The 22105-nt window shown below is 37.7% G+C and overlaps 1 protein-coding gene across 1 annotated transcript in view; it reads left to right on the plus strand.

The window, feature by feature from the left end:
- Window positions 1-4399: 4399 nt before the first annotated feature.
- Window positions 4400-22105, plus strand: part of Gfral (GDNF family receptor alpha like) — a 47273-nt gene continuing 29567 nt past the window's right edge. Inside the window, exons 1-4 of the mRNA XM_028864400.2 lie at window positions 4400-4410; window positions 7067-7273; window positions 12062-12267; window positions 16495-16647. Of these exons, the coding sequence (XP_028720233.1) occupies window positions 4400-4410; window positions 7067-7273; window positions 12062-12267; window positions 16495-16647 (577 nt within the window). The remainder of the gene's footprint in view (window positions 4411-7066; window positions 7274-12061; window positions 12268-16494; window positions 16648-22105) is intronic.

The following is a 22105-nucleotide window of genomic DNA, read 5'->3' on the forward strand; positions in this document are numbered from 1 at the left end:
AAGAGCAAATATGAAACTCATGCTATGAAATAAATGTCAAGCAACTGAGGGGTTGGTAAGGCAGATTTGCGTTCTGGAGAGCGTATCAATAGCCATGTCACCTGTGAATTTGAGACTCAAACATTGTTGTTTAGATATCAGATAGGTTTCTACAAAAAGGCTTGTTATTCTTCTTTTTTTTTTTTTTTGCCTGAATGTATGTCTGTGCACCACAAATAAGGCCAGAAGAGGGCATCAGATTCCCTGGAACTAGAGTAACCAATCATTGTAAATTGCCTTATGATGCTGAGAATATAATCCTGGTCCCCTGTGAGAGCAGCCTGTGCTCTCAACCGTTGAGCCGTCTCTGTAGGCTCCTTAACAAACACAATTTGTATCTAAAACAAGCCAGTGGCAATAAGGCTGGAAAAGACATAGTAATTTTAATATCTAGATGGAATTTGGAGAATAAGAGTGATCATATTGTGTTTATAATGTGCCCTGGCCATAATCCACTTTAGCAGAGGTGCCCCTACAAGAATTGAGACAGCTAAGAACTTCAAATACATTCACACATCGTTCACCCCTGTTAACGTGCTTTCTTTCCTTCTTTCTGTGCAGACAGTGGGGCTGAGTTATGAGCACATGTAGGAGTTTACTCCAGTGAACTTCCTCTTTCCTCTTTTCTCCCAACTGGTAATGCAACCTAACTTCTTCTTGCATGTGCTGCCACAAGCACCAGAACCTAGCCAGATTGCTGGACTTATAGCCACACAATATGCTGGCAGCTGACCACTGCTGGCTGCTCTGCAGGTTGTTCTCAGTAATAGTGGTGTTTCTATAGCGGCGTAGTGGATGAGGCACTCTTATTTCTCTCTCTCTCTCTCTCTCTCTCTCTCTCTCTCTCTCTCTCTCTCTTCTGTGTGTGTGTATGTGTGTATGCCTGTTTCTGTCTCTCTGTCTCTGTCTCTGTCTGTATGTGTCTTTCTGTCTCCATGTCTCTGTCTCCCTCTCTTTTTTTCTCTTTCTCCGTGTATATGTCTTTCTTCTGTCTCCCTTTCTCGCTCTGTCTCTTTTCTTTCTCCTAGGAGTGCATGGGTATATTACAATCAATAAGAGGAAATCAGACACATTTTTCCTTCCAAGAATTCTCACTCAGGAGCATCTTACATCAAAGCCTGTCCCCAGGTCAAGTCTCTTTAGCAGGGTGTCTTGCACCTCAGTTGCTGTCTCTCAAGTCTCCCTTTCTGTCTGCTGACTTGCTACATCACACTACATATCCTACCCTATAACCCTTGAATCCTTCTTAGATTTGGTGTTTAAATGGAAAAAGAAACCATGGGTCTGTGGGCCAGAATGTATCAAAGGTTGACAATTTGAGACAGTTAATCAGTCTAAAAGGATGCTTCCCCAGGACGATATTTTAAAAAAAAATACTACTAAATACTGCTAAAACAAAATCTAAAAACAGTAGAAAATAAAGACAATAAATAAACAGCAGCAAATCTCGATACCCACATTCACAACTGAAATTCAGTATTTACTGTGTAGGTTTCACTTTAATGCAGAACACAAAGTTGAGTCGATGGTTTTAGGAAGCTGAATTTACTCATCTTTCACTTTCTTGCAATAAAGTTTTAGAGAAAAGGCTGCATCTTCACAGTCTGCAGGGTGTGACCTAGGATTCAGCTCCTTAGAGAGGAGGAGGCATCACTTTACAGCCTGCAGATGATACCGGCCTAGGATTCCAGCCACAAGCTAAGAGAAAGTTCTCAGGCATGAGACTAGCCCAAGTGCTACTGAAGCTACATCTGTTATACACACATTATACAGAAGGAGGAGGAGGAAGGGACCAGATGATCCAGGACATCTGTGTTTAAACTTTTCAGGACCTTTGTGGAGATAGTGACTACCTGTTTCAACTGTTGATGAGGCCACAGTAAAAAGTGCTTAACTGATACTTCAAGTAAGATTTGGGGAGAAAAGCTACATAGATATCCACTGGGTAACCAACACTTGTGCAGTGTTTAAAGTAGGTGTTAAGATCTTTGATAGTTCAGGAAAGTTACCAGAAAGGTGGATATTTGGGGTGATAGAAGTAACTCAAGGGGATGGAGAGATGGTTCAGCTGTTAAGAGCTCTTTCAAAGACCTAAATTCTGTTCCCAGCACTCACATGTCAACTCACATTGCCTGCAATTCCAGCTCAGGGGATTTAACCCAGGTTAGAGTTCCCTAAGACATGCATTCATATGCACAAACCTACACATAATTAAATGAATAAAAATAAATATTAAGAAACTAATAATTTGAAGAAAACCGTTGAGAATAAAAAAATCAACAAAAGCATCAAAACAAATATATATTATAACAAAACCAAATAATTGACCAACTATACTAAAATTCTAGTTACCAATTGCTTATAATAAGTATATTTAAACTAGTAAGAAAAATTCTAAACTAAAATTATGAGCAAAGATACTCTGAGCATGAACAACAAAAGTATAGTTAGTTTCAATCAGCAAAGTAAAAGTTAAGGTGGCAAAGTGACAAAGGAGGCATTATACCAGGATTAAATGTACAACCCAAAGTTGTAAACTTCTACAAATTTGAGAATGCGTTAATAAAATACAGACACTGTAAATATAAAACAACGGATAAAATTCAAATGTTATATATGAAACTGAAATAATTATGTCTATATAAATCTACTAATATTTATGTGTAACACATTTGTGTAGAACACATTTTGTTCTTAAGATGGTGAGATATTTACAAAAAAATTGTTCATTTATTTGGTCATCCAGAAAACCTTAATAAATGCAGACAGAGATATGATCAGTCATTTTCATGCTAATTGACTAATGTTATTCCATAAATGGAAGCAATGTGCTACAGTGATTGTGATCATCAGCTGTAGAGTTGACCTCATTTGTGACCTTGGAAAATCACTTATATTCCGTATCTGTTTGACCCTCAATAATATTAGGAAAATAATAATTTCTTGGTGTGTGGTGTGTGTGTGTGTGTGTGTGTGTGTGTGTGTGTGTGTATACAGTGTGTGTGTGTGTATGTTTGTGTGGGTAGACATGTGTGTGCAGTTGTACATGACGTGCTTGAGTGTATGTGGGAAGAAGTTAGAGATCCACCTCAAGTGTCTTCTTCAGGTGAAAAAAAGTCTATCATTTAGCTCAGCACTCATCAATTCAGTCAGATGTCTGGCCAGTTAGCTCCAGGTAACTGCTGTTTCCACTACTCACCAACACCCAAGTCCTGGGGTTACAAGTGGGCTCTACTGTTCCTGACATTTACTTGGATGTTGTGGATCTGAACTCAGATCCACATGCTTGCACAGCAGGCATTTTACTGACTCATCTTGCTCCTCAGTCACAAAAAAAAAAAAAAAAAAAAAATAGTTTCTACATCATAAAGCACTTTGGCAAAGTAAATGAAGCAGCATAAACCAAATGTTTAGAACCACTATAGTTTATAGTATACACAAATAATATTAGTATGAATATTATGTCAAAGGTTAAACGTTTTATGCTTGTTTACTAAGAGCTGTTTTTATTGCTTGACTTTTTGAAATCAAAGGTCACTTGACAAGTTCTGTTCAGATGCACCCAGCCTGTGTACATATTTCCTATCAAGTAGCATATATAGATACATTCACTTAGATTCTGATATAGTCTCTCACTTACGATTAGTATTTTGGAGAATTATCTGAGAATATTTTCTCCTTTTAGTTAAAATAGATTCTTTTTTTCCCATAATATATTCTAATTACAGGTTCTTTTCCCTCTACCCCTCCCAGGTCCTCCCCAGCTCCCCTCCCATCCAGATCCATTCCCTTTCTGTTTCTCATTAGAAAAGAACAGGCTTCTAAGATATAGCAACCAAACAAGATAAAATAAAATATAATAAGATAAGACAAAAACTATCACACTGAAGTCGGACAAGACAAACCAACAGAAGAAAAAAATCCCAAGAGAAAGCACAAGAATAAGAGACCCACTCATTCATACACTCAAGAATCATGTAAAAACACAAAACTAGAAGCCATAATCTATATGCAGAGGACCTGGTACAGACCCATGCAGATCCTGTACATGCTGCCTCAGTCTCTGTGAGTTCATGTGAGCTTTGATCATATTGATTTAGAGGACCTTATTCTCCTGGTGTCTTCCATATCCTCTGGCTTTTACATTCTTTCTGCCCCCTCTTCTGCTGGGATCCCTGAACTCTGAGGGAAGGGAAAATGTATGTTTTTTAAAAGACATTTTATTTAAAACAAATCAGAAAATGAAATGGCATTAATTCAAAATAAACTTTATTATACTTTTTTTTTTTTGGCTTTGTGTGGGTGCACATATGTAAAGGCAATGATACACCTTTTTGATTCCGTTTTCTTCTCCGACCACATGCGTTCCTGGTATTGAACTCAGAACATAAGGATTGGCATCAAGTGCCTTAATCCTCTGAGTCGTCTCACTGGTCCATAAGTTCAAAATAACGTAAAAAGTGGAACCTGGAGGCACAGTACAATGATGGAGCAAGTTCCCTTAGGTGCAGTCCTGGGGATGTATATGTGAGTGTATGGAGTGGGGAGAAGAGGAGACGGCAGTGAGAGAAGCTGTGAACAGAGAGCGGCATGAAAAGGCAGACAGAGCAAAAGGGATAGAGAATGAGATGGTGAGGGAGGGAGGGAGGGAAAGATGCAGGAGGAATCACACGGAGACAGAGTACTTTAAAATCAATATATGGGAAGCAGCTATACACACAACCAAGAAAAACCATGAAGAATTATGTTCTTATTTTCATGATCAAAGAACTGAACACTTATTTTAGAAATTAAGGACTAGGGACAGGATCAGAAAACTGAAATTTTTCTATAACAAAGAGCCACATGTTTGCCATTGGGGAGAGTCACGCAGAGAAAGATTTCAACTGCATGTGAATGTTGTGGGAACCATCTTGGAGAGTATAGTTGAGAAAGTGCTGTTGATGATGTCAGAAACTCTGGTAGAGGGTAGAAATTAAAATAATGTGGTTACAAATAAAGCCAGTGTGATAGCTATTCTTTCCTATCAACCCGACTACATCTGGAATGAACTAAAACTCCAAAATGGAAGGACACACCTTTGAGGAATTTTTGCTTAATTTGATGTGGAAAGATCCACTTTTAATCCAGATCTTTGAGGTGAGAAAACACACCTTTAATTCATATCTTTAGAAGTAGGAAGACTCACCTCTAATCTGGTCCACACCTTCAGTCGGAAGCCTATATAAGGACATGAAAGAAGGAATATTTCTCTCTTTGCCTGCTTGTTTTTGTTCTTGCTGGCAAGTTCCTTCCTTCACTAGCCTTAGACCCCACCTCTTTGCGATTCCAGTGTGTACTGAAGACCAGCTGAGACATCCATCCTCATAGACTAAACATCTACTGGATTCTTGGACCTTCCATGGCAGCCATTGTTGGGTTAGCTGGACCACAGCCTGTAAATCATTCTAATAAGTCCCCTTCCTATACATACAGAGAGAGATTCTGTAAGTTTTGTTACTATAGAGAACCCTGACTAACACAGCCAGTAAATTGAGTAATGCTGTTTTCTCCAGTGTGGTGACACAAAGATAATTAAACTTAAAGGTCATTTTTTAAAAAATGTATTTGAGGATCACAGGAATGGGTGCCAGAAGATAATATGTGGACAGTTGCCTAACATATGATCAAGCAGAGTTAAAGGTACTGAAACCAGCAGGACAGTGATGAAATTATATTAGAATTTATATTGAAGTATAATCACATAACAGAATGAAGCAACATGAATCAAAGAGGAAATCTGTATGCTAGGTTTTATCTTCCAATTATTACTTCACTAAGATATATCCCATTTCATATTCTGTGTTCACAATGTTGTGTTGGTACTGTTCCATCAGGGGGTGAGGTCTAGGTCTGTTCCCTCTTGGGACTCGGCAAAATTTTGCAATTGTCTCCCCCAAAACACTGCATTGAATTATATACCCTGGTTATGGAGGCTACTCGCAAGAGTCATTGCTATATTTTGTGTATCTTTGGGATTTGTCCCCTCTGATTTAATTCATGCACTCAACAAGAGAGGAGATTAATTTTTATAGTACTATATTTCTCCTATCAAATAAATCACTGGGTGTAATATTGTCATTAGCGACTTCTGTTATACAAAACCTGCGTGCAAGCATAATGTGATTTACAACCGTGATATAATCAATCCATTTCCAGAGAAGTAATGTCTGATATTAAGTTATTTACTTAAATCTACAGAGATAATTTATAATATTATAATTTCAGTTCATTGGGTTTTAGTAAACAGTATGCATTTTGAAAATAAAACCTAATGTCTCTGCTTATGTAAAATGAACATTAGCAGAATGTAATAAACACAATAAATTATGTGGCAATGGGAACACAGATGCTTCTCTTTCATTTGCCTATCTCTCTCTCTTTTTTTTTAATTTCTCGCTGAAGGTAATACTTTATATTTACCAAACGTAGATTAAAAAAGGGATCAGGGTCATTTGTTTCATTGAATATCAAGGAAGTTGTAGATCAAAGTGAGGAATAACATCCTCCAAGTCGGAGTGATGAAGATACAGTGAACAGTTCACTTCCTGTGAAGAATTTGTGCATCACTGAAAATAGTCTTTTTTCACACTGTGCCTGGGTTTGAAGAAACAAGAAACGGGGCAGATGTGGCATAGATTTTAGTCATCTCGGGCTTTGAAGCATTTGCAAACATGAGACACATCCATTCCACATTTGAATGTAACTTGGATTTACAATAATTTCCCTGGGTTGTTTACATCGATGTTCCTTTTCTATAATCCTGAAATTATAAGAAATTGACTTAATGAGACATTTTCATGAATAGGGGACTAAACATGGTCAAATGTCTCGGAAGATGGTTACATTCAGGAAGCACAGCTTAGTGTTCTAGTCAATGTGCAGAGAATGCATCATTTCCCCTGTTATTTGGTTTGCAAGACTTCGTGGGGGCATAATATCCTGGGTTCACACACTGAGGAGAACAATTGGATTTGAATGTAATTAGGAACGTTCACAGCTCAGAACAAATTGGTGAGGAGACGGTGACATCAGAAGCTGACTCTAATTGGCTGTGCTCTTGGGAAGCGAGAGCAGAAACTGGAAGCTTATTCCGGAAGTTTCCTTTGGGAAGCAAGCTGGTTGATGTCAGTACTTCTGTCTTTCTCCCAGGTGAACATCTCGTTGTCCAACATGATAGTGTTCATTTTCTTGGGTAAGTGAACTGTGCTGCTAGTTCTGAATTTATTGCAATATTAACTCTTTATACATTGGATGCTGTCCCATCTAGCCTATGGGGACATACAATAAGAAATGCCAATTATGTTACTAACTTGTACTCTGATGTTATTTACTGCTTTTGAGAAATGTGCTTTTACCTGCAGTCACTTGTTTCTAACTCTGTGGAAAATATGAAACATGATCATTTAATTACTCATCCCATTACTCCTGCTCCTGCAAAACAACCTAAATGACTTTGAATCATTTATTAAGATCTATCGAGTTTCCATATGCACAAGAGCCTTTGAAAAATGTTATCTGTCTAGTATATACTTACAAATTAAAGGACGACAAAGTTTTGTATATCTGTTTAGCTTTGAAAGCAGATTAAAAAGAGAGGGCAACATAAACTGTCCCTCTAATTTTCAACCTTACTATCCAGGGTCAGCTGAGTGGAACAAATTTCCCGAGCTCTGCATTAAAACTCTGCCTCTTGAGTGACATTCATGGCCTACGGGTAAAATGTGGGCTCAAATCTCTCATGTTGGGTCATTATAAGAAGTTGGTCCAAATAATTTTCCCTTAACACACAGCCCAAAAAAATCTACTTCATAGATATGTGATTGATGAAAGTTAATATTTTTCTTTAGAATATGTTAGCATCTACATATCAATTTCAGGATGAGGGATAATTGTGATCATATTGGATATTAATAAACAAACCAGGATATTTTCTTTACTATTAGCTATGGTTGTTGATGAATGTGGCTAAATAAGAGCCAGAAAATAATGTATGTTATTCCAAAATACATTAAAAAGAAAAGGGAAAGCAAAATAAATCAAATCCAAGAAAATTAGCCAGGAAGTAAAGGGTCCTTTGCACATTTTCAGTGTCTCTATGGAAATTCTCGTGTTGAGAGATTTGTTTCTCTCATTCCTATGTTTCCTTATTTCTTTTTTATTTTCTAGTATTTTTAGTTTTGCTATAAAGATAAATCTTTGAGTTTCAATTTTTGTAACAATGTATCAGATTACACAAACCATATCACTTTTTCTTCAAGGCTTTGGTTGAAAAGGCTAGAGTCATTCCCTGTCATCTTTTACTTCCAAATTAGCACAGAAACCAGGTTGTGTGAAAAAAAGAAATTATGCCTAACATGGTTAAGACTGAAAATTTCCCCAAACTGCACAACTCTTGTTCAGTATTGTGTAATTACATGTCATGATGAAGCAAATTCCTGTTGCCTAAAACCATAGGGAAAATGGTGAATTTGTTAAAAATGTAACAGCATTCCAATTTTCTTGGAGTCTTAGAAAACAAGGCTTGGAAAATGCCATATTGATTTCCAAAGTGGCTATACAAGTTTGCATTCCCACCAACAGTGGAGGAGTATACACCTTGCTCCATATCCTCTCCAACATAAGCTGTCTTCAGTGTTTTTTATCTTAGCCATTCTGATGGGTGTAAGATAGTATATCAGAGTCGTTTTGATTTGCATTTCCCTGATGACTAAGGATGTGGAGCAATTCCTTAAATGCCTTTCAGCCATTTGAGCTTCTTCTGTTGAGAATTCTCTGTTTAACTCTATAGCCCATTTTTTAATTGGACTGTTGGGTATTTTGATGTCTAGTTTCTTGTGTTGTTTATATATTCTGGGAATCAGCCCTCTGTCAGATGTGGGGTTGGTGAACATCTCTTCCCATTCTGTAGGCTGTCGGGGAGGGAGATACTGTGATGAATGAAGACCCCAGGGGAATAGGAAGAAGCAGAGTGCTAGAGAGGTCCCCAGAAATCCACAAAGATACCTCCACTTTAGACTACTGGCAATGGTCGAGAGAGTGCCTGAGCTGACCTGCTCTGGTGATCAGATGGCCGAACACCCTGGCTGTCATGATAGAACTCTCATCCAGTGTCTGATGGAAGTAGATGCAGAGATCCACAGCAGGCCCCAGGTGGAGCTCTGGGAGCCCAACTGGAGGGAGAGAGGACGGATTGTATGAGCGAGAGATATTGAGAGCATGATTGGAAAAAGCACAAGGACAAATAGCCAAACTAGTGGAAATGCATGAACTGTGAACCAATGGCTGAGGAGCCCCCATGGAACTGGACTGGGCCCTCTGGATAAGTGGGACAGTTGATTAGCTTGAACTGTTTGGGAGGTCCCCAGGCAGTGGAACCAGGACCTGTCCTTAGTGCATGGGCTGCCTTTTTGGAGCCTGGGGCCTATGCTAAGATACTTTGCTCAGCCTTGGTGTAGGAAGGAGGGGACTGAACCTGCCTTGGCTGAGTCTACAAGGCTGGGCTGACTCCCCAGGGGAGGCCTTGCCTTGGAGGAGGTGGGAATGGGGGTTGGATTGAGGAAGAGGGCTGGAGGTGGGAGGACAGGGGAATCCGTGGCTGATATATGAAATTAAGTTAATTATAAAATAAAAATATATATTAAAAAAAGAAAGAAAACAAGGCTTGGAAAGAGGTAACAAAAGAAGAGATTTACTTAATGTCTTAAAACTTGTAGGTCATATTTCTGACTCAATTGTGGTTCTCTTATTTTTTCCATTTATTGCATAATCAAGTGTCTGTTTTATATGTTTGATAAAAGAAATTGATTCAGTTATAAAATACACTAAATTAGTATTACTATTTTCTTGATTGCTTTTAGAAAACATCCCTGAAAATAACTTGTAAATATCTGGATGACTTATTAGCTATTTATATAAACCTTATCTGTTAAGAGCTAAACTGATGTAAATCAAGCATATACTAATTGAATACCCATAAAACACAACCGTGTGTTAAGAATACAATCCTGAATGGCCCGTATTAACTGTCCAGTAAATGTAGAGAGCATAGTGTTGTAGACAAGCCAATGAACACACACTGCAGGGCAAGAAATTCTACACCTTTGGGACTTCTAAGCTCCCAGGGAGACAAAAGAGGGGTGTTTGCTCACTTGGGTTATAGAAAAAAGAAAGTATAGAATTCATATTTCCCACAACATAGATAATGATCATAATCAGTTTTAAAAGACAAAATATTATCCCAGAGAACAAGAATTAGATTGCTTACTAGAGGCCAAAGGGTGAACTTCAAAGGGGCAAGGCAGCTTGGAGCACTACAGAAAGCTTTAAGATATCTGGGGTGCATGTGATAAAAAATATGAAAGCCATGTTATGAGGAGCCACCCAAAGAGACTAAGCAAAGAAATGGCCATACTAAAAATGTATTCCATACATAAGGTGACATAAACAACTGCTCTTACTCAAATAAATCCAGAGGCCAGGCAATTGGCCAGGGAAGGCTGTTCAGTGGCTCAAAGCACAGAGGCACAACACTTACATGGATAGATATGGGACATTGAAGGTGAGGATGCATTTAAATATCTCTTATGAATTGTTTGGATGTCTATATTATCAGTGTCATTGCTGATGAAGTCCAGTGATTCACCATAAAGGATTAACGATGAGGACAAGGCTAAATAAATCTGAGTCTACAATATGCCAATAAAGGAAATAGCTTTTTATCTAGGCTTGGTATTGAAAGTATTAGGGCTTAGATTATATATTAGAGAATCTTTAGTCTAGATATTTTATTTCAAGCTGTGCGAGAAATAGGATTCTCCCTGAAGAGTATGAATAAAACCAAGAAAGTTCTGAAAACAGAATTTGAACTGAAAATATATTTTAACTGAGTGCTAAGAGGATGACAGGAAGCCTCACTCTCAACAAATGGTATAAGGTGGTGAATCATCAAGAAACCGTTTCCAGAGGAAGAGGGAGACTCTAAAACAAACAAATCATCAAAGCACCCAGACACTGACAGAGGAGACACAGTCTTAAAAATGTTCCATTTTATGTTAAGGGGACATAAATGACATTTTTTTAGAAGTTGTTTAGGGGCTGGAGAGATGGCTCAGTAAAGAGTACTTGCTGCTCTTCCTGAGGATACAAGCTGGGTTCCCTGGGCCCATGTTTGGCAGCTTGCAATCACTTTTAAACCAGCTCTGGGGAATCTGACTCCCTCTTCTGGCCTCCGTGGGCACCCACACACATGTGCATAAGTGCACATACACATAAATTGAAATAAAACTGTTTTTAGAAGTGGTTTTGATGGAATGAAAGTAATAAAAATTTTACGAGTCAAGGAGTAAATGCAAGGTAAGAAGGCAGAGCAGGCAAATAATAGACCTTGTCTAAGAATCTTATACTGCACGGCAACAAGGTAGATCTCTAAGTATTTCTGTGGTTTGTGGATTTAGAATTCTTTGGGTGTAGACCCAAGAATGCTAGAGCTCGGTCTATTTTTGCTTTTTTGAGAATCTTCCACACTGATTTCCACAGTAGCTACACCAGTTTACATTCCCACCAACGGTGAATGAGGGTCTTTCTTCACGTTCTCATCAGCTTTTTTGTTGTTGTTTTTTTTTTGACAAGAAGCCATTCTGACTGATGTAAGATGCAACACCAATGAATTACACATTTGCGCTTCCTTGATGACTTACAGGTACTGAACATTTTATCAGACAGAGGGACCATGTAGAGGGGGGAAGAGGATAAGGGAGAAGTCTAGCAGAGTCAAATGAGACTAAAGGATACATATTTGGGGGAAAAAGTCACAATGAAACCTGTTACATTGTATCATAATTAAAACAGCTAATGAAAACTATCTATTTACAATAGAGAAATACAGAACTACGAGGAAGGGGGAGAAAATTTGTTTCATCCTCATAATAGTTCTGCCACATTGTATTGTCCATAATTCTGCCTTTCACTATCAATAACTTAGATCTGAGGAAAATGGCCACCAAGCTGTAACATTGAGAACATGTCCTTGTTTTCTTGTTGCTGTTGTTCAAGCTGCCAGGCTGAGTTCAGAAAATGAATCCTCTTCCCAGACGAATGGCTGTGTACATTTAGTGCAGCAATGCTTGATTGATACAAAAGGCTGTGAGCAGTCATGGAGATCAGTGGAAGACACCTGCCTCATTCCAGGTAAAACCCAGTGTCAAAAGTCCACCCAAATGAGTAGCATGGAACCAATGCAGCAGTGAGATTTCATATTATCTTATAGAATCCTAGGAGCTAAATCAATTTTCCTTTAAATTCTTTACTTAATCTTGATGCTTGACCTTAGTTACCAAACTGTACACTTAATTACTAATGGGCCCTTATATAGCGACACTGAGGGCAGTTTCGGCAAAATTTCAAATTATTTTTTTCTCTCACTATGAATCCTGTAATTATATGCCTACTCCTAGTAACATGACTAAAATTTTATTTGCACATTTGTAATATACTGTGTATACTGTTTTCCATTCCTACAGTGTCATGGACAAATTAAAATATGTTTTAAGATTTGTAAAGCACAAATGTTCGGAGGGCGGTTCCGGATTAGAGCGAAGATTGTAGTGACTGCAAGGAAATGTAAGAACTGAGCAGGCAGAGGGAAATGAAGAGTGAAGACTCCATTCCAACCCCAAACTCTTGAGAGCAGACTTCTACTGTTGTTAGAAGTGACACCCAGAGAACCGGCCCCATAGCATCGGGAGAAACAGGGACACTGGGCCCAGAGTCTGAGAGTTTTTGTAGTTGAGGGTGGGGAAGAAGAGGCCATGACTTTGCCACATCCGAAACTACCTTCCCATATAAGAAGTGCTAGGTAAGCCAGGTGGTGGCGCACGCCTTTAATCCCAGCACTAGGGAGGCAGAGCCAGGCAGATCTCTGTAAGTTTGAGGTCAGCCTGGTCTACAGAACAAGACCCAGGACAGGCACCAAAACTACACAGAGAAACCCTGTGCTAGGTGGGAGATAAATGGAATTGCCTGTTTTTTTTTTCAACCTCTGGGCGCATGTGATGGGGTTAGCTGCTCTCATGTGATGGAGTTAGCCGCTCTCTGAACTCCCTGGAACCTTTGGCCTATTTAATAGCACCCTCATGTCTTGTTTGCTTTTGTCATTGTTGTTGAGGAGGAGGTGGGGGTGATGTTGAATGACCAGTATTTGTAAAACAGCAACAAAAGTCATCTGAATAGTCAGGTCATTGAATTAGTATTGCTCGAAGTACTTTAGCATTCGCTAAAAGTAGACTGCTCTAAGAGGCCGATAACATAGCGAAACACATTCCCATGGTGTTGTTATGCCAAAGTCGTTTTAAAAATTGTACTCTAATGCCAGGCTGTGGTGGCACACGCCTCGGGAGACAGAGCGAGGCGGATCTTTGTGAGTTCGAGGCCAGCCTGGTCTACAGAGCGAGATCCAGGAGAGGCGCAAAGCTACACAGAGAAACCCTGTCTCGAAAAAAACCAAAAAAAAAAAAAAAAAAAAAAAAAAGTACTCTACCATTATGACAAATTTGTCTTTGTACTGCGATTATTATAATTAAACATCTCATGAAAATTGTACAAAGTTTAATAAGAGAACAAGAAGGGAAAAGGAAAAATGTACTGCATGACATAATAATGTTTCCCTGCCCTTTCTATGAATATTGGACAATATACTCCTAGTGAATCTCACCTACCCCTAGAGTGTTCTGGGTCAAAGGCAGTAGCCTATAGTTCTAACAATGCCAGGGTCTCCATCAGCAGGACTCGAAGGACTCCAAAGGATGCTATAGAGGACTTTGCTTCTCTGCCCTGGAGAGAAAACAGAGATATTTACATCCATAGGAGAGTTACAGCTAGTGCTTACACATTTGCTCAGAATAAAATATTTTAAGATGACGTCAGAAGATGACAAAATAAACCCATATCCGTTTTGATGATGAAATCCTAGCTATATTTGACAAGGCAACTTTAAATGTGGTATTAAAAATGTTACACTTAATATGTCATCTGTTATAAGTTATTTATTATGTTAGATAACAAATCTAAGCCATTTGCAATGAATTACGATAGTATTTGAGTAATTATTTTATATATGAAGCAGAGAGAAATGTCCCTAAATATACAAGTAAAAAATTCAATTCGTTTTTTTAATCTAAAAAATTGTAGGTTAGAGTAAATTAATTTTTAACCAGAAAATGAAATACTGGTAATTATAAGTGACTGATTCATTCAATGTTACTTATAAAACGCTGTCTAAGTGTTAGGAGAATTTTAGAAACACTTACATACCTTTTAATATAGTTTTAGAGTAACAAGTACAATAAAATATGTCACAACAAAAGAGCAAACAAAATAGTTAAAGAGACGGGATAGCTGAGACTGAACTGCCCCCCAGCCCCCTGTGTAAGGTCAGCTTGGACATTACCAAACAGCAAGCATTGGTATTCCACTGTGTGCAGAAAATCATTTCAAATACAGAAAGCTTTAAGGTATTTTGGAAAGCATTCTACAGGTGGAAACACTAAAATGTGTATTTTGTTTAAAAAGTCACTTCTAGACCGCCCCACACAGATTTCCTGGTATTCTGGCTCTTATAATCTTTCTGTCCTCCTCTCACATGATGGTCCCGGAGCCATAGAAGCAGAAACTGTGTATCCACTGGGGCTGTCTGGGATCCACATGATTTACTGATCTCTGGATTGTGTCCAGTTGTGATTGTCTGTGATGGTATACATTTACTGTAAAGAGGAACTCCTTGGGATTGGAAAGACAGCTCAGCAGTTAAGAGCACTGGCTGCTTTCCAGAGGACCCAGGTTAGAACCCAAAAACCCACATGGCACCTCACAATTATCTATACCTCCAGTTCCAGGGTATCTGGTGCCCTCTTCTATTCCCCATTGGCACCAGGCAAGCATGTATGTGGAGTCTAAACACACAGGCACACAAATAAAATGAAATAAACCTTAAAAGAGAGGGAGGGAGAACTTCTTTGATGAGTGTTGATAGCTATATTTATCTCTGAGTATAAGGACAAGATTTAGGATATAGTTGGTCTGGCAACTTGTAGTAGTAGATTTTCTTCTAAGATCTATGATCTCATTAGGAGGGGGGAAGCTGACTAGGTGTCTACTACCAGGCATGATTTCTTCCCTGTTGAGTGAGTCTTCATTCCAATTAGAACGCTGCTGGCTACCACTAACATGTGAGTGCCACTTACTGCATCTTTATGAATATCTTGCCAAAGTCTGTTAGTGAAACAGGCTCTCATAGAAATGGCTGTATAAACAGGATTTGAACAATGGCAAGACTAATAGACATGCTAGTGAGGAAAGGGAAAATCTCAGGGGATCACTCCACTAGACAAAGAACTACAGGCAGCTGATGACTGCTGAGAAAGGGAGAGTTAGTTTCTCCTAGGTTTGAGGGGTGTAATTGTTTGTCCAATATAAAGTATCAGCCCTGAAAAGATATTCACACAAACAATAAAAACAGACTCATCAGGTTGTATTTATATATCTGTGCAAACATGTACATATCTATCTATCTATCTATCTATCTATCTATCTATCTATCTATCTATCTATCTATGTAACAATGATAATCAGAAAAGAAAAGATTATCAATTTGAGAGCGGGAATCATTGAAATAGTAGGAGGAAGGGGATTTGAGAGCAGTTTGAGGAAGGGAAAGGAAGGGGAGAAATGATGTAATTATATTTTAATTAAAATGTATAAAATTCTTAAATAAGAAAATGAACCAGGGAGTCCATGTGTAGCTAAGTGGTAGGGCATTTGTCTGCTTTACAAGTGGGCAAATTACACCCCTCTTGGGAGGGATGAGGGGGGCAAAGTAGAGTGAGAAAGATGACCCTAGGAGGTATGGTCAAGTTTCTCTATTTTCTGTTTGATGTTTGTAGTTCCTAAGCATTGAAGGAATTCTTAGTAGTTACACTAGCAACACCACCTTTGATCCAGACGTTCCTAGATCAAAACTTCTCAATAGTGGATTGCTTAAAAACAGAGCCCAAATTTTATGTGTATTCAACAGATCCTAATTTGTTTTGAGTCACTCAGTGTTTGTGGAACAAAAGACCTGTCTTCTTTGGAGCTTTCTGGGTAACTTAAATACCCAAGGACCTGGTACTTTGAGTATTTTCCCCATATCAAACTAAATATTCATGTATTAAAATGCATCCCATAGCCAATAATATTTCTGTTCACTGTTAAAAACTTGGAGGATAAAGTCAATTTGATGAACATCCTTTAGCAAACCAAGATAATCTTACTAAACTTGTTAATTTCTTGGGTTGATGTACTAAAAGCACTTTGTGAAGGAGAAATAAACTTTATATTCAGATTAATATCTTCAGTGTTATATGTGATTATGAAATCCAGGTGACCCCTGCAAGATAAATAACTCATCACATTGTAACCTGAGTATCCAGTCTTTGGTGGAAAAAAAATTCCAGCTTAAAGAATGTCTTTGTGTCGATGACCTCCACTGTACAGTGAACAAACTTATTGGGAAAAAATGCATCAATCAGACAGGTAATATTTGCTGAATCAGTTCTTTATTTCAAACCTGAATCCCATTCAGTCACTGTGCATTCATTTGTTGTACATTTACTGTATTTAAGTTGATAACATTGTATTGCTATGTCTGAGTTCAAGCAGGATATTGACATAGTTTCTTAAATTATTAATTCTGTTATATATCTAATGCTGGCTGTTAAAACTAAATTGGAAAGTACTTTCTTTTCTATATTCTAGAACAGTATAGAAAGAATTGATTCTCTTGCTTTAATTATTGTTTTAAATAGTACTATAGCTGCACAATTCATCATGTGATACATAAAATATAAATTTATATGATTAATTGTTATAGAATTGACCTAGTTTCAATGTCATGAATGAACTTTTGTAGTTTCTTGTTGCTGGTTGTTTTATTAGTCTTTACTCTTAGGCTCTTTGGGGAAGACCACCACCCAGCTCCCAAATAAATGCACACAGAGACTTATTATTACTCATAAATGCCTTGCCTTAGCTTGGCTTATTTCTAGCCAACTTTTCTTAACTTAAATTGTCCCATCTACCTTTTTTCCTCTGGTCTTTTACCTTTCTCTATTTCTGTATATCTTTCTTTACTTCTTACTCTGGCTTGCTGTGTAGCTGAGTGGTTGGCCCCTGGAGTCCTCCTCTCCTCTTTTTCTCGCTCCTTGATCTTTCTCTACCAGATTTCTCCTCATATTTATTCTCTCTGCCTGCCAATGCCACCTATCCTTTCTCCTTCCTTGCTATTGGCTGTTCAGTTCTTTATTAGAACAATCAGATGTTTTTGACGGGGAAAGTAACACAGCTTCACAGAGTTAAATGCAACATAAAAGAATGCAACACATCTTTGCATCATTAAATCAAATGCTCCACAGAATAAACAAATATGGCACATTTTAAAATAATATTCCACAATAGTTTATCTCCCATTTATCATAATCGTATTTATATTATAGTGTTTGTTTGTTTTATTTTCTATGTGACTCTTTATGACTTCTATCTCTGTAGATCTCTGTAATATTCTGCTCTTAGTATTTTCTGGTTGTCTTTTTTTAATATCTGTAGAAGTTGTACTGTCCTTTTTAAAATTCATGTGTTGATAGTTTGCTTTCTCTCTCTCTCTCCCTCTCTCTCTCTCTCTCTCTCTCTCTCTGTGTGTGTGTGTGTGTGTGTGTGTGTGTTGTGTGTGTGTGTGTGTTTCTCAAATTTGGTGGTGTTCATCGGTGTTCATTTGACTATAAATTGGCCTTCATTTGCAACTTTTGTTTTTAACAGCAACAACAAAAAAATGACCATTGAGTGCTCACTCATCTGTGGATGAATCTTCTGTAACCCCACCCCACCTCCAATCAAAGCTCAGGGAACACTGAGGAAGAAAGAGTAGAAAGACTGTTGGTTAAGTGCAGAAAGTTGGGAAGGAGGTGTGAAATACTGTCCTCTGGACATGACACAGCAGTCATGGTTGCCTGCATAAGACCCACACAAAATAAAGCCATTCAAAATTCCAGCATGGGTGAGAGAGGAGCTCCCAAGGCCCCACCCCTAACAGAGAAGTTATAGCATTTGATGGCTAATAAGAGAGAGAGAGAATCACCTTTGTTTGAAGATAGTGGTACGTCCCAGTGGGTATTTCCATAGCCATTTCCCAAATAAAATTAATTTGACTAAGTGGGTTGATAATAATAAGAATAATAAAAGAATGAAGAAGAGGACATAGTGTCTGGAGTGAGACAATTTGGTGGGTCTCAAGGGAAGTTAAAGAAACCTGTAGGGGATGGATATAACCAAAATATATTATAAACATGTATCAAAATTTCAAAGAATACATAAAATATAATATTTTATAGTTATAATAATAAAACAATAATACAAAAATAAAAAAATTGCCTTTGCACTCAGTTTTAGGTCATTTTCTAAGGGTCTTGATAGCACCATTTTTTTCATTGACTGAATGTGTTCCTTGACAGCTTACATACTTCTTTTCCAAAGAGGGAAAAAGCAGGGCACAATTGCAATCATATCAAAGCAAAACCAAACTCCAATAGTGTAACTATCTCAGTGTCCAAGTCTGGGATTTGCTCACAGTATTCTGACCTTTAAAAGGCTTGGGAAACTCCTCATCTTTGGCTCTGCCATCCATAGAACACATAGCTTCTCTTGTAAGCTTACTCCAAACACACTGCTATCTTTGGTGGATATCCCATGGTCCTAGCATCTCTAATATGTTGTGGTCTCCATTGAAACAGGCTGTACCTCCAAAAATAGCCTTCTGGCCTCTCTGCAGGGGTTTTGACCCTAGTACTTAGTGACAAACCTCAGCTTCTCTCCACTACCCCTTTAATCCTTGGGTTTTCACTTCAACTTAAGCTGAACCTTTACAAAGGCCTCTGGCTACTATGAAAGGATTCCATCATAACCACATGATGCCAAGCCTCAGCTGCCCTCCATAACTGTTTCATACCTTCAAACCCAATACCATGTGGTAGTCTCTTACACATTACCAAGCTCAGCTGTCCTCGTGAGATGTAATCTTTGCTCCCCTGAACTACCGCCTCTGTGTGCTCATCCTGAGGAAACACTTCTCAGAAGATTTCACCTGAATATCATTTCCAATTAACTTCTCCTCTGCTTCATCACTCCTTTAATGTATAGTTCATTTAGAAGATTGCTAATTCTCAGATACCCGAGATTTCCTGGATACCTTTCTTGTTGATTTCTAGTTTAATTCTAAAGTCAAGAATTAAAGTCAAGTCTATTTCAGACTATCTCAATTCCTAACTAAAGTAAAAATTTCCAAGTATCACTTTGTACACTGTGCTGTGTTCTACATGATAGTCATGCACCCATCCACAATGAATGTGTGCATTGACATCACAGCAGAGGAAATAATTGCGACTTCAAACACTTCATAGAACTGGTAGAGCTAGGTGAACTGAGCTCCTTAGGGAGGGAAAAAGAAATAAATGTTGTAACCAGAGGCAATAAAATGAAGCTGCACCCATTTGAGGAACAACAAAGCCTTTGTTTTGCTGCGTTGTAAGATGGAGAAGCATCTCAAGATGATGCGAGAAAGAAACCAGATGCTATACATCGGGGAAAGTTGGACTTACTTGCCTCTCTAAAGAGATTAGATTTCATGATTTGCTGTGAGGAGCTGTTGTATAGTTTAAACAGAGAAATGAAAAATTCATCTCCTTTTTTAAAAGTCATTTCCAGGGATTAGAAGAGACTGAGAGAGGGAGGAAGGGAGAGAGAGAGAGAGAAAAGAGAGAGAGAGAGAGAGAGAGAGAGAGAGAGAGAGAGATCACCCATGTCCAAACTAATGAGAGGTGTCACGTTTTCAAGCTAACACAGTAGCCCTGAAACTTCTAAGATATACTTCAGTGGAAAATTGTGAATTATAATCATGAGGACTTGGTGACCAGCTGGAAATGAGTGTGAAGGCATGTAAAAAAAAATTATGAAGAATAACATTTGTTAGCAAAATTTCACAATCTAATTAAAGAACCCAAAACTTGTCAAGTTGGTGAAAAGCTATTTAGCACAAGCACATGGTGACTATTGCAACACCCACCCTCTCTAATCAATCTCCCTTCCTTCTCCTTAGCCCCCTTCTCCCTACAACTTCTTTTCTACCATTCACATAATTTTCTTTTCTTTAGCAATAGGGAGAAAAACAACAAACTATCAAACTTCAAAAGCCAAAAAAAAGAAGACAGAGAGAGTAGTCAACCATTATAGATATGAGAAACCAGTACAACAGGATGTGGAAATGACATTATTTTGGCAATTAATGTGTTTTCTTTATTTTTTTGGTTGAAAGTAGACTGAGTTGTAATTATTTGTAATGTTTATTCTAATAGTGACTCAATTTTTTTCCAAGACAGTAAACTCTTAACTCAATGGCCATCCTCATGTCATTTTCACAAAATATCATCACTTTAACAAGTACAGACAAATTCAGAGAGATTGAAGTCATTTCACATTAAATTTTTTTTCACAGAATAGAAGTTCATTTAACATTACAATGTGAAATATGGACAATCCAGGCAACAGAACCCTTATCTGATGACCTGGAGGTGGAGACCTAAACATTCCCTCGAGTGTATTTCATTATGGACCATTGGAGGGTTACAGTTTCAAAGAGCCCCTAATAGACTGCCTACAATTCAGCTTAGAGAGAAAAGGGACATGATAGCTTCAGTCTCATCATTCATTGTATTCCAATCTCAACACTCTGTGAAAACCCTTTAATCACACTGCAGAAAAAAAATCTCCTTCTCTTTCAGTGGCATCACTAAAACAGTCCCTAGTGTATATAAACCTACATTTTTAAGTTTGGATATTTTTGATTCTGCCAAAGTTTCCAGAATAGTACTCAAAACTAAATATACTATCATGAAATATATTGTGTAAACACTTAACTTCTCAAAGTTTGAACATTAAAATCATATGTTCATTCATAAAAATAGTTATGATTCACTTAATATAGGTAGACACATCATAATCCCTGGTGCAATGGACATAAAGCTGAGTAAAGCTATTTAGTAGCTAACATCATAGAGTAAAACAGACATTTAATAGGATTATGTAATTTAACCTGGTTTATTTCATATATATATTTAGTTATAGCTGATGCATATCATAAAACAGATTGATATTTAAGTAGACATATAAACCTTATTGGAAAATAAATATTTTCTAATGAAAATAACTATACAATGGCCAATATAAGAGGAACTAATTACATGCAGACAATATTCATTTACATAGATTTCACAATGTGTGTCCAGGCTTGCTAGCTAATGTGGTCTCTGTTCTTATTAGTCTGACTTACAAGCAATTTATGGTGAGTTCTTATTTGAAAAATGTTTGAATGCTACAATAGTGTGTGTTTCAAAACATATTCCAGAGTTATAACTATGGACAAGTTTTTATAATGGTACCATAAGTAGATTGTAAGTAAACATTTTCATAGCATGAAGTTAGCTATATGGTGTTTATCTCATATACCTACAAAGAATTGAAAAAATGAAACTGTGAGGAACACTTATGCAATGAAACCAATAAAAAAAAATCTTTGCAAATGTGGAGGTCATCTGAAGTATCTCAGAGGCAGAGAAATGTTTTAGAAACAGACCCCAAAGCCTATGCTCAGGGTACCCAAAACTTTATAAGGAAGCTGCATTTCTCATCTTCTTTCTGTGGAATAAACATACTATGGGTTACTGGCTTCTATGCAGAGTAGAACAGCCTCCAAGAGCTGAAAACTGCTACTCGAGTATGGCAAAAATATTTTACTTTATTATGTACAAAAGCAAAATATAAATTGTAAATGTGTATACATTTTACTTTATCTTGTCTTATTTCATGTGCATGTGTGTGAGTGGATGAAAATGTGTGGAATTATGTTGTATGAGGAGCTAAAAGGCTGAGGAAAAAAAAAACACCTGAA

Source organism: Peromyscus leucopus, chromosome 14 (assembly GCF_004664715.2).
Source record: "Peromyscus leucopus breed LL Stock chromosome 14, UCI_PerLeu_2.1, whole genome shotgun sequence".
In the NCBI taxonomy this organism is placed as follows: domain Eukaryota; kingdom Metazoa; phylum Chordata; class Mammalia; order Rodentia; family Cricetidae; genus Peromyscus; species Peromyscus leucopus.